Consider the following 13,226-nt stretch of genomic DNA (forward strand, 5'->3'; position numbering starts at 1 on the left):
AGCACTGCAGCACTGGTGGCACTAAACCCGTTCAGGTGAGCTACTGCCGCCGCTCGGGCCGAGAGTCTAATTCTAAACCTCATCCCCCCCCCCCCCAAAAAAAAAAAAAAAGGTGTAAAAGAAGTACAACGGCTCTTATGGATATACTACTGGGAAGAATAAGGCACTAGCTTGGATTGAAAGTCTCCATACATGTACCTGAATCGCAGAAGGTTGAAGCAATGAGTAGACATTGCGGTTAAAAAAGGAGGAATAAGGTTAGTTGTTCGTCTATGCCGATATGATCTAACAACATTGCGGATCACAGATCACACAAGCACAAGCACTCTGGATGTGGAAATAATGACAAAACTATCGTCAGCAAACTTGGTCGCCGGTTTATCCTGATAACTCGTCTTCCTGTCCCTTTTCACAGAACCGTGGTTAACTGGAATGATTGAAGGATCAGTATTTCAACGACCGCCGTGTTCAGGTATCATCCGCAGGAAGTATTCTCAATGCATCAACCGATTTATACCCGCTGGAGCGGAAATATTCCTGCATCTTGCCCATGTCGACTGGATTCGATATTAGTGGACTCATCTCAAGAAATTGATAGTTGTTCATAACCGGCGTCGTTAACGGACATATTAGACAACACGACGCCCGTATATATGCAGTTGATGTTGTTTGTACTCAGCATTTCGATCTTCGCTCAGATCAACTACAGAGCTAGCTGATCTCTGCGAACCTGCGCGAATCGTAATCCTCCACTTGGGGACAGGCATTGATTTTAATGGCCATTGCGAGTCGATGCTCGTAGCTGGATTCAATTGCTCAGGGGAACCCAGACAGACACTCTGCTGTCTTCTTAATACCGCTTCCTCCGATGTCATGATCGAAGATCATCTGGCAGTCTGTAACTATCTTTTGAGATTTCCTTTACAATTTAATAGAATATATAAAATATGCCCTGTCAATGTTGAAAACAAAATGCAGACGTTCTCCTGATTTACAAAATCAACAATGTATTTTGTCTCCTTATACGTATCCTGTCTATGCTCCCTCATCCAATATATCCAGCAGATATAGGATCGTTTGAACACACCAAACGCCATGACGAGGACCTCCTTTACGGCCTCAGGATTACGGGGATTGCTGAGCATACTTCGATGTTTCCTCCGAAGTCGAGATGGTGGAGTCACCATCGTTGAGTTAATACTATAGTTTATGCACATGAGCTACTACTGTCGAATCTCTCTCTCTAGAACTCACATTAAAATATCCGTATCTGTGCCTTGTCCCAACCTAGTAAGGGGATCATCCTTCGTGTGAGGATGCCAGGTGATGGGAGTGTCCGCCATGTCGAATATAGAGACGTAATATCACCTATTAGAATAGGTAAGGAGTTGACATAGAGGACAATCGCGCAAAGTGAGCTGGTACAGCGTATTGTCTGGATTCTAGATGAACAAATAGACTAGACTTCATATCAAACTGAATCTAGATATCGCCAAATCATACCATTTATATCATCTGTTGTACTTTAACCGTGCTATTGGTAATGAGCTGTGATTCATAGCATCAATTAAATAAACAGAGCTTTTAAAACCATTCTCCAACTTCTGGCGTGAGTGATACGGTTTCATATGATGACTCGAGATATGCAGGGCGATCGGCTATGGAACGTTTAGCCGGAATATCTCACTATCGGTTGATACCATGTGTATGTTTTATTCATTCGCGTTATGACGGTATATTTATTGAAAGCAGGATCCAGGGATACTGTCTCGACAAACCAACGTCTCCTTGCTCTGTCTAATCGCCTCTGCGGTCCCAAGCATTTAACGCAGGATAACGTCACAAGAGCCAACATCATTTAAAAGCGCCATCTTCCATCAGGGACCAAGTCCAAAAGGGTAATTTAGACCAGACATATAGTTGACCGCCGCGGAATTATCGTGCGATGTCTACGAAGATCTTCCTGTCTGGAGTTGCTGTCAGCACAAATCTGACATTTGCATTTGTGCAAATTCTTCCCGGGTGGAGGTAAAGACATTGATTATTCGTCATCCCATAAGCCATTATTGTCCTCTTTCGACTTCTCTGCTTTCCGCTGTTTGCGCAACTTGAGCTGGACTCAAGGAAAAGGCCCGTTTTCTACCTATTCCACTCCGTAATAACCCACCATCCATTCATCCGTGCAATAGAGTCACCTCATCCGGCAGGAAAGCCGCGAATAAAAATTATCACCATGGCCAAGTGCATCTTACCTAACTAACCCATCCGCATAATCACACTTGGTAAGCTCCTGGAGCACCCGATATCACACAAACGGAGTCCGCAATGCGGCGGAGGATATCAGCCAGGAGCCAGGGAAAAGGTGGCCGCGAGCCCGCTAGCCGACCTTTTGCTTCTGAATCCTTCAGCTTCAGATGGCCTCGCACAACCAACAGGCTAACCTCTTTCTGATCCACTTTGCATTCTTAAATGAAGCGACATCACATTTTCGTTTGCCAAACACAGTTCGGGGTCACTGATCTCGGTTAAAAGGTACCCCGTTGAAGGGGCGACTGATGATAAGGGAAATTTGAAGGCTGCGGGGTTGATGGTGGGTGCATCTAACGGCACGATATTTGAATCGCGTTTTGCATTAGAGCAATGTGTCTGGTCCCCTTTTGTTCTCTTGATTGATGGCGAAAGATATGGGAGTTACGTTCGGTATATGCATTTTGTTGAAAAACTCATCTGGCGACTTTTTCGGTAAAATAGAATAATAAAACGCCATCTTTGCTAAATTCTTCGCCATCCTCCGACATCCAGCTGTGGAGGCGGCGATAAAGAAGAAAACTTGTATATCGATACCAGCCAGCCAGCCAAGCGGTGTCCAGTGGAACAATAGATATGTCCAACTCGTAACAGATTGCTGAAAAGAACTTGGCAGCGGTTAAGCGGGCAAAAACACTCTGCTCCAAGTGTGGCTGACAATGGCTGTGTTTTGGTGACCTTCCGACGAAGGTTTTCTTCTAGGAGCAAATTCCGACTTTGTAGAGTCGTTTAAATTTTTTGTTTTCTTTTTGTTTTCTTTTCTGTCTTTTGCAAGCTGTTCTCATGCTAACTCCACTCCTTTTTGTTTTCTTTCATACATTAACTACAACTTCCAATATTCATTTCCCCCGCCTTGGTGTTAAAATACACAGCAGGCCGCAAGGCTATTACTAACTCTCACGATCAGTCACATTCCCTCCGAGATTAACTATCCTCTCACCGCCTAACCACTTAACCACCAAGAGCCAAACGACCTTCATTGTCTATGTCCGCGCAATGCGCTGGAATCGCATATGCGGTGGTGCACAGGCGATAGTATCCTCCAGGCCAAGGGCAATTCGTCCCCGATTTCTCCCTTGGTCTGTTCTTCCTCCGACCCGGCGATATGTGCAGAATATACCAGTCGGGTCCCCGTCCCTAAATCAGAACGGGCTTGAAGAAGAAGATGATGGAAATGGGGGCACTAGGAAGAAGAAGAAAGACGAGGATCCCGGCCCTTCCCTTAAGTCTACGATCCTGAAAATGCTGGAAGCCGCAGCAACTATGTTTGCGTCAATCGCTGTTGTAGGGTGAGACCATATAACGTTCTCTACATGCTGGGTTTGGTATAGGTGCCCTAACTATCCCATTCGCGCATACACACAGTGCGGCCGGATACTCTTATCATCGGTACTATAAACATCTAGTCTTGGAGAAAATGGACAATGCCTTCAACCCAGGAGATCCAGTTCTCGAGGTTGCTGGCGTGGCGCCTTCAATGGGCACCGATGGCAGTGATACGGGTCACTGGGTCGAACGTGAGGAGCAGAATAGGGTTGATCAGATAGTCAATGGTACCATTCGAGGCCGCTACTACCTGATTATCGGCGAAAAAGGAACTGGAAAGACGTCCATGCTTCTCGATGCCATGAGGAAAATTAATGGCGATGGAGTCGCATTTTTCGAAGCACATGCAGACCTTGAGATTTTCCGTATACGACTCGGCAAGGCTCTAGACTTTGAGTTTCATGAAGAGTTCGTATATATGACAAACCCCTCAAAATGATATATCGGAAGGTTTACTCATGTTTTATTTTATAGCTATATCGGCAGTTTGTTCAGCATTAGAGGACCTCGGGACACCACAGCCTTGCTGGATATTGAACGAGCTCTCAATAAACTTGAGAAAGTCGCGCTTGCGCGGCGGCACAAGGGCGGGAGACCGTTGGTGTTAATTGTTAACAGCACCCATCTTGTCAGAGACGATGAAGATGGGCGTGACCTTCTAGAGATGATCCAGCAACGTGCTGAGCAATGGGCAGCAAGCAACCTGGTAACAATGAGTGAGTTAAATGTACTGATTGGCTCCTTTCGCGTCGCCCTGCGTATTAACAACAGTGTAGTTTTCAACAGCGATGATTACTGGGTCTATGAACGGTTAAAGCGTTACGCCACCCGAATGGAGATTATTCCTGTTCCTGATCTTCCCAAGAATCAAGCGATGATAGCTCTTAGGCAATACAGGCAGAAATACTTTAACGAGACCCTCGAAGATTCGATTCTTGAACAGGTCTATGACAGGGTTGGCGGCCGGCTAACATTTCTCAATCGCGTTGCAAAATCAAGGGACATGTTGGGGACATGTGCGCAGATATGCCAGGCGGAGAAGAAATGGTTTCTCAACAAATGCTGGATATTGGGTGCGGAAATGGACGATGATGTTATGAATGAGCAGAAATACTCGGTAACGGCCAATTTACCCCTTTTGCTGTGCCATTTATACTTCTTACTCATCTCATCTCTAGTCTGCCGCAATGGTCCTCGCTAAAGAGCTGGTCGACCGGGAAAAGGGCATGGACAAAACCTATCACCCGGAACAGGGACACATCCTTCCACAGATGCCTCTTCACGAAGCGCGACAAGTCATGACAAGAGCAGACTTTATCCAGAGCTACGATCACGATAACATATTCACCATCGACTCCAATGCCATGGTTCGCGCGGACTCCGTTCCGATGCAAATTGCCTTCAGGGAGATTTGCAATGAGCCAGGCTTCGCCGAACACCTGGAAAAGACCCTAAATCGAATTAGCGATATTGAGAGCTTGGGCAGGACCCGAGAACTTACTGTCAAGGACTTTTGGCACAATGGGTCATTCAAGGCGGTCATTCGCGATACGAGAGGTAGAGAGGCTGGAACTGTAGAGATCGGTGTGGTTCAACCCAAAGAAGAAGAAGGAGGAGGAGGAGATGATGATTAAAGGAGTGTGCGTTTTTGCTCGTGAACTACAAGCTGACCATTTTGTTTTCGATACGTATCTTGTCACTCTTTGTGTTTTTTATCTAAAATAACCCTTTTACTTAATGGGTCCGCGGTTTGAATAGGCGTTCCGGCCCTTCAAATTTATACTCCGCCAGTCTAAAATTTCCTATTTGCTTGTATTATAGAAGTGTTCAGTGGACACACACCCTTGCTTTAACCAGTTTAATTACAAGTTTTAATATTTGTGTATATAGATGTTTTCGGTTCTTAACTCAAGAGGACATCCCTGGAATTCATCAAGCAGGCAAAATACGACATCCCATGTCCTGTACGCAGGCAATTTGTACACATTTACAGATGGCTCTTGGCTGGCAAAGCCCTTAGCTAATTTGTCCGCAGGAAAGTATTTTCACGGCAGAAGATGCAACAATAATACCCTAACCATTTTTTCAGTTAAAATTCCACCCGTAGTATTCATCCTCCGCATTTCCCTTGATATTTTCCACGGTTTCCAAGGCAATTCGTTCCATGGAAAGTTGGAGATAAAACTAGCCAATCAGACGTTTGTAAACAACCTGGCTCTCGAAAGCTGCCATGACGTCATCGGCTCGCTCCTCCCATCGATTAAAAACATAACATCAAAACAATCCCTGATCTGCGATCAACACACAAGAACCGCCACTATCAGGAATCCGGTCCTTGTGCCACGTTTAACTCGCAAAATCCGAACACCTGAGTTTTTTCAACCCGTTCGCATCATCCCAAACAATTCAATACGCAAGGCGCCAACGTCACGATCCCACTCCGCCACTCACCGCCGCCGAGGCGTACGACGAATCATTAAAAATGCCGCCTCGAAAGGCATCAACGACGCCAGTGAAGGCGAGCTCGCGGACGAAAGTGAAAGCTGCCGCATCCAATGTAGAGCAGGTCGCAACTAGAGATGCCCCTAACTGGCTCCTCTGTGTGGTGCAATACAGCGGCATTTTGTTATCTAGTCTGGCACTCAGCACCGCGCTGTTCTCCCTTAGCACCCAGATTACACGCGGAGATCTTGCCTGGACTAGCAAGTATTATGATCATTGGTGGCAGGTTGGAGGATTGTTGACATGGAGAGCTGTTGAGTTAACTGTTGCTTGGGTCTTGGGATACGACGGTCAGTTACATACCCCAGTCCCCCTTTGCTCGCGCACTCAACCTGACCAACACTAACCATGCCCTATATCCTTACAGCCCGCGATGTCGCATCCTTCATCTTCCTAACCCATCTCCCGACCTATGTCCTCCTCTGTAGCTTCTACGGAACCCGCCCTACGACCATGCTAACGGTCGTGTTCATAACCATCTTCTCCATCGCCGTCCCATTCTGCATCTTCCGCGCCCCAAGCCGCGTGCACCAGGAACACCCTATCTCCTGCACCTGCAGCCGCATTTGTTCTCGACTTTGTTCACGGCTTTGCGCCCGCACCGGCACAGCCAGCACCAGCACAGCCGCCAAAGGTAAAACCAAACAAAAGCCAACAATTCTCACAGACACCCCAACAACTGTCTACACCACCCTCGTCGCCACAGCCATCTACACCGTATCCCTCTACACCAGCTTCGCCACCTGGCTCCCAAGCTGCCTGGTCATGCACTTCGATGGCCTGCCGGACCTGCGCCGCGCTCATGAAGGGCCAAGAGGCTTTGTCTCCCTATTCACCACCCTATTGCCCGCAGGCTACGCCCTGCGCGATTTTCTCTTCGTCAGTTGTATCGGGGCTGCGTCCCTTGACCGTCAAGAAGCGCCAAAGGGGCGGAAGCACGTCGAGCGACCTGGTGAGCTGCTTGTCACGTCGCTGTATCGCAGGTACTGGCTGGGGCTGTTGACAAAGACGCGGGTATTGGCATCGCGCACTGTAGTGCTAGCGACGATGATTATGTTGAATACGATTGTGCAGGTTGTTGGGACGATCAGTGGGGCGGGGCTAGAGGGTGCGGTGGGATGGGGGATTGTTTGGGCGGTTGCGACTGCTGTGACGGGTGTGGTGTTTGGATGGATAGCTGCTGCAGATGGACTGTGAGATTGTGCGTTTGTTCAGTTTGTTTGGTTTTTTTTCTTTGCTTTTTACCTTTCCCCTGTCATATTTCTCTTCTTTTCCTGAAAGGAAAACCCCCAAAACATCATATTGTTCTTAGTTCCCCTTTGATTCGGATTTCTCTGGAGTGGTTGCGTCCCATCAGAGCACTTTCTCCCACTTGTCGTCGATAACGCGCTTCTTTCGTTTATATCAAATTTTACTTCTCCACATTCTTAATCTATGTTGTCTATTGTTTTATTCTTTAGTTTTTATATTCTGCTTTAACCTTAGGTTATTGGGATACCTTTTTTTTTTCTTTTCTTTTTTTGGGATTGAGCACTGGCGCGAGATTCTGGCTATGCGAAGGAGACAGGGGCGGTGGGCGTTTTCAGTTATTCGGGTTTTCTTGGTTTATCGAGTTCCAACGAGGAAAAGTTATGATTGAAGGGCGTGACATGATAAGATGCTGGGTGGAGGAGGGAGATCAAGACAGGCAGTGGAAAGAAAGAGTTGGCAAATCAACCGAAAATTTGAAAAACAAAGAGAGGGATGGAATTAGAAGGGCAGCGGGAAGGGAACCAAACTGAAACTCATGAAAAGCCATATGTAATTTAGCAATAATTTAATTTTCCAACACAAAGTTTGTATTTGTATTATTGATCAGACTTACATTGTAGAGATGTGGGATGGCTGGATGGAAAAAGGTAGAGATGCCAAAATCAGACACTCAGGAATGAGTAGCAAGAGAGCAAACAGAAAAAGAAAAGCAAGGATGAGGCTAGGCTGCAATGAGAAACAAGAAATGACACAATCATAGAAGAAAAGTGGCAGATAGCGCGAAATAATGAAGCTCTATTGGGGATACACATTCCAAGACCATGAAGGGAGGAAAAACAGATAAACCCCTCTCCCGCCCCCGCCCCCCCCGGTCCCCCAATCATAGCTTCAATAGAGAACCCAAACTGTCCACAAACAAACTATAATACCTAATCACATTCTTCTTCCCAACCCCCTTCATCAAACAGCCACGAAACCAAACCAAACCCAATCGAACTTGAAAAAAGTTACCATCCTGACTTAACAAGCACACCCCTCCTTCGCCGTCGCCGCATCCCGATCCCTTAAATTAATCCGCGCATCCTCTCCAGACCTCCCACCACCAAGACCACCACTGTTCCCCGCACCAGCGCCAGCACCAACACCCCTCGCCCCCTTCAGACTCGTTTCCGGAATCGCATTCGCAATCGCAGTGAAGACCTCAGCTACATTAACCCCCGTCTTCGCACTAGTTTCGAAGAACAACAGCCCTTCCTCCTCCGCATACGAGCTTGCCTCGCGCGTGGAGATCTTCCGCGCATCACCGGCCCGAGCATCCTGCTCCTCCTCCTCGTCATCTTCGTTTTCGTCTCGCTCAGCGGCATCCGCTGCAGAGTCACTGTCGGCGCCCTCAGAGGAGTCCGGGCCCGACGAACCACCTGCAGACCCTCGGCTGCCGGAAGATGCGGATGGAGCAGGCCGTCTGCCTGGTGCTGTTGCTGCTGCGCTAGAGTCTTCATTGGTTAGGTCAAGCTTGTTGCCGACGAGGGAGATGACGATGCCTGGGCTGGCTTGTCGCTGGAGCTCAGCGACCCAGTGCTTGGCTTTTGTGAGGGAGGAGGGCTTGGTGAGGTCGTAGACGACAAGGGCAGCTTGGGCATTACGGTAGTACATGGGTGCGAGGGAAGCGAAGCGTTCTTGCCCTGCTGTATCCCATATTTCGAACTTGATGGTTCGGGTTGGGAGGGAGCATTTTTGCGTAAGGAAGGCGGCTGTGGGTGGGGTTAGTGAGAACTGGTTTAGGGAATATAGACACGGATAACTACAGATAAGGAAGACAAGGATGATATGATTTATTTCATTGGGATCAAATAAAGAGAAGCAAACGCTTCGTACCTCCTATCGTCGGCTCCTTATTTTCTTGGAAATCATTATTGACGAATCGTAGGACTAGTGAGGACTGCAAGACGAAAACATGCATCCGTCAGCACATGAATCCCAAAAAGTATTATCGGACATCCAGGGATGTGTCCCATAGGACTCAAAATTTGGTGATTGGAGGTCATCACAAACCTTGCCTACGGCAGCTTCTCCAAGCAGCACAAGCTTAACACTGCTACTAGGTTTAGGACCAGCAGCTCCTGCATCCGTCATGGTTATTTATTCTTCTGATATTTTCTCAAGACTTCTTTGCAAAGTCACTCCAGAGGGGATCCGTCCAAAAAATTTTGTCAAGGCCGCTTCCAATAGATGACGTTGATCGATTGATCAGGCAGCCGCGGCGTGGACCGGATATAATTTTGAGGCCAAGTTGTCCAAGCTGTCCAAGCAGCTGTTGATTGATTATATCTCAGGTCCTCTGTTCCGGTTTACCGTAGCCTTATGCAAAATAGACGAACTGAAAATTCTCCAGAGGAGAAGCAAGGACAGCGAAACGCAGATGATGTTGCCCTGAATGATGCGGTGGTGAATTCGTTTACCACAGGAAAGGCCTGTGACAGCAATGTTTGGGATGCTCTAACCCCTCCACAATTCCGAGAAAAACAAGGAGTTGGTGAAGCTAAACAATGGAATGTACTAGCTGTTCTTTGATCCAGGGGAATATTGTCAATGGGCCGTCAATCAAAGTGGTGCATCATACTGTGCAGTTTGTGAAAATGTCTTTGATGTTGGTTTGCTTCGTCGACAAGAAGGCAGAGGACCCAAGGCGCCTTGCCGAATCAGGACTCTCCCAAGGCCACATGTTGTTGTACACCGCCACCGCTAGGCCTAGTTAATAACTAGTGAATTGGAACGAAGCCGCAATATTATATAATATCTGGAAGATACAAGCCACATTAATATCACGTGATATATTTGACCCAGACAGACAATTGTTTGTTTTGTTTGCCCTTTTCCCGTTTTGGGCCAAGCCCTAGCTCTAGGTAGTGGGTCTCTGCATGAGGATCGCAGCCCAAACATCGCACCCTGCATGAAGCCAAGGTCAAAGGTGAAAGAGAAAAAGAAATGAACATTGATTCCTGACAGGCGAAGCAGCTTCTGCGCGAGTCAAATGTTGCCATCCCACACCGAAAAAAAGCAAAAAAAACTTTGCACATACACAAAAAATAATTTGAGATGGCAGGGTTAAAAAGATGAAATATGGTGCAAGATCATGTCTCATCCCAAACACGAGGTACGAATCCTTTCGAGAAAAAGAACACATAAGCTCAGCAAACCCATATTGGCAAGATCGTGGACAATAGGGGCCAACCCATAGCAGCCGTTTCAAATACGGGGGGTTTGAGTTACTGGTCAAGTTTTACCAGGCACGGGAGGAAGGAAAACACCGTTTACTTTCACGCATGCCTGCATATTAAATGTCCTTTGTTCTGCAACGTCAACATCCGCTCGCTCTGGAGAAAAATCAAAATGAATAAATGGGAGAGCGCAAAAAAAAAAAATCTAATGAATGAACGTGTGGTTGTTTCATGCACAATAATATATTCGTTTTTCTTTGCATGGTCCTCTGCGCTCCTGCTTTTTCGTCGCCTTTTCATATTGACACGCCATCCATGGTTGAGAAAGGGGATAACGTTTATTTCTCCACATATTCATATTCAGCCGCTCTAAAAACAAAGATCCAAGGAGAAATCAGAATGTCGATTTTAGTATCGTGGCAGGCAAGAGTGTGGTTTGGAGTATATGCTACCAGAGCATGCCTCGTTTGTTGTCTGGCAGGAGGTGTCGGAGACATATCCGGATAGCAGAGAGAGGGGTGAAGAACTTAGCATCAAACAGTCGGCACAGACAAAAGTGAAAATGATGAGAGTCAAAAGATGACTTGAATATTAAAATGATAGGATAGGACTTGGGTCATGCAACGGAGAACAGTCACACACAGCTAAGGAGTCGGCCGGTCAATTCCAATAGGCGCATGTTGGACACGGAAAGGGGACAAGGGCGAAGAAAGTAGTTCGAATTGTTGATCCGTGTCTTTGGGACGTATGGTGACGACAAAAGAACAAAGGAGCAAGCATTGTCATGAAAAAAAGGAACAAGTGGTGAAGTAGGAAAATAGGACAAAGGCACACAGATAGATAACCGAAATCAAAAACAAGCTTCCCAAAATATTCCAGGCACAATACACTAAACGGCACGCACAAAAAGTATATATATACATGACTGCCAACATGCGAAGCTAATAAGCAAAATACTTAGGGATCTGTTGGTGACAAACGATAGGTAGCCATTTTCCCTTCGCGCCGCTCTGATAATTATGATTATTAGGTAGTGGTATGTTTGCCATATCCTGCTGTGATTGAATAGCAGGGAAAGACGCAATAGCCAAAAATTCTTTTCGCCATAGTTTGTTGTACACGCGAGTCTGGTAAACAATCAAAAGAGAATACAGACACCCAGATATAGGCTAACAGGTATAAATAAATATATTGAAAGAGAAGGAAATCTCAAACAAATGAAATGAAGGTATGAAAACGCACATTAATAAGAACATTTAGAACTGAGTAGTCGAAAATCTAGATCTTGTGGTGTATCTCCCAGAGCCGTGAAAATGTACCCTTTCTATTTTTTGTAACGCCGAAGAAAGCCAGAAGAAAAAAAGAAACAAGAGAAGAGAAGAAAGAAAGATAGATTAAAATTGAGTAGGGAAGGAAAGAAGAAGAAAAAAAGAGACCAGGTAATCACTCAAAGTTCGCTTTTTCCAAGGTAACTCAAACAAATAGGATATTGAAAGCAAAAATCCGGAAGTAGGTCACTGCCACAATATCAGTATCCAAGAAGTCGCTAAACAGGGTGCCGTACGCAAACGCTAGCAGATCGCAAAAATCAAGGTAATCAACGACGGACGCGAGAAGAGACCGATCGAGTGAGAATCTGTCATAGTTGTGGTTGACGTTGGTACAGACAGACCGATAGCCCGGTATTATTAGGTAAATAATATGTGGTTGAATGTCAATCGAGCATTTCGCATGTTGCAGAGACAAAGAATACAGGAGAAGTCGAAAATACTTTTGTTGAGGGGGAGGAGGAAGGGAGGTGTTTTTCGGTTGCAGGCGAGAGGCGGAAGAGAGCTTTAAAGGTAGAAACGATGCATGCCCATACTAGCGACGTCCGATTGTGCAGGACAAGTACTTGTTCCTAGTGCACATGAGTGTCTATATAGACGGAGGAGCTGACGGGGGTATTGATATTATATTGGTTGTATCTGCATCGCATCGTTTTTACACCGAATTGAAGTAGTTATCGTGGTTTAGGAGGCGGTGGGGGCTTTGGCACACCAGTCGTATCGTATGCCCCTCTCCCCATGTTTGTAGCTGAAGAATCCTCGAGGATCATAAAATAAAATCTATACAGGTCTGCTATACAAGTCTGAGATTTGGTCAGCTGATGATGTTGAATTTCCCTTATTTTCAGGATGTTGGAAAGTGTTTAAATTGTCAACGGTCCACAAAGACAACTATATATAGTTGATAGTAGCAAAGACAATATTCTCAACAGCTCAATCATCTAACTTGTATCCCTGTCATAAAAAAAATTAAATAGAACCATGCACGGCTAACTCACGTTACGAAGGACAATGCTCTAGTTTAATCGAGTATTGTCACAATTACTCTCACAGCTGACAATGTCTGAAAGGGTTGTTTATTCGCAAACGGAAGACAATGCACCAGGAGTATATCAGATCTCGTAATCAATGCGGGGAGTGTCCGTCTGACGTCGTATTTCGAATAGGGTAGTCTGGATGAGCGTTCTCTTCGTAAAAGAATTCTGTTATAATAGAAGGTTGACGAGCAGTAATTTTTGTTTATTCCTATCTATTTTTCTCGAACAAAAGGACCGCAACGATATATGGCAGAAGG

General features: G+C 46.0%; 5 protein-coding genes across 5 annotated transcripts; 3 read left to right on the forward strand and 2 right to left on the reverse strand.

Annotated features, from left to right (window-relative positions):
- Positions 1-468: 468 nt before the first annotated feature.
- Positions 469-1,343, reverse strand: PADG_00933 (uncharacterized protein; the record flags this gene model as incomplete). Its single annotated transcript, XM_010757744.1, has 3 exons — positions 469-557; positions 1,088-1,200; positions 1,255-1,343. The coding sequence occupies 3 exons, from the start codon at positions 1,341-1,343 to the stop codon at positions 469-471; spliced, it is 291 nt and encodes a 96-aa protein (XP_010756046.1).
- Positions 1,344-3,303: 1,960 nt separating this feature from the next.
- PADG_00935 (uncharacterized protein) lies at positions 3,304-5,267 on the forward strand (the record flags this gene model as incomplete). The annotated part of the gene is made up of 5 exons (XM_010757745.1): positions 3,304-3,596; positions 3,673-4,041; positions 4,108-4,349; positions 4,410-4,750; positions 4,812-5,267. The coding sequence occupies 5 exons, from the start codon at positions 3,304-3,306 to the stop codon at positions 5,265-5,267; spliced, it is 1,701 nt and encodes a 566-aa protein (XP_010756047.1).
- Positions 5,268-6,115: 848 nt separating this feature from the next.
- PADG_00936 (uncharacterized protein) lies at positions 6,116-7,332 on the forward strand (the record flags this gene model as incomplete). Its single annotated transcript, XM_010757746.1, has 2 exons — positions 6,116-6,425; positions 6,503-7,332. The coding sequence occupies 2 exons, from the start codon at positions 6,116-6,118 to the stop codon at positions 7,330-7,332; spliced, it is 1,140 nt and encodes a 379-aa protein (XP_010756048.1).
- A 1,074-nt stretch (positions 7,333-8,406) lies between these two features.
- PADG_00937 (uncharacterized protein) lies at positions 8,407-9,519 on the reverse strand (the record flags this gene model as incomplete). The annotated part of the gene is made up of 3 exons (XM_010758248.1): positions 8,407-9,137; positions 9,262-9,325; positions 9,439-9,519. The coding sequence occupies 3 exons, from the start codon at positions 9,517-9,519 to the stop codon at positions 8,407-8,409; spliced, it is 876 nt and encodes a 291-aa protein (XP_010756550.1).
- A 228-nt stretch (positions 9,520-9,747) lies between these two features.
- Positions 9,748-10,142, forward strand: PADG_00938 (uncharacterized protein; the record flags this gene model as incomplete). The annotated part of the gene is made up of 2 exons (XM_010757747.1): positions 9,748-9,915; positions 9,963-10,142. 2 exons carry the CDS (start codon positions 9,748-9,750, stop codon positions 10,140-10,142), a joined length of 348 nt encoding a protein of 115 aa, XP_010756049.1.
- Between the last annotated feature and the right edge of the window lie 3,084 nt (positions 10,143-13,226).

Source organism: Paracoccidioides brasiliensis (assembly GCF_000150735.1).
Source record: "Paracoccidioides brasiliensis Pb18 unplaced genomic scaffold supercont2.1, whole genome shotgun sequence".
NCBI classification, from domain to species: Eukaryota; Fungi; Ascomycota; class Eurotiomycetes; order Onygenales; family Ajellomycetaceae; genus Paracoccidioides; species Paracoccidioides brasiliensis.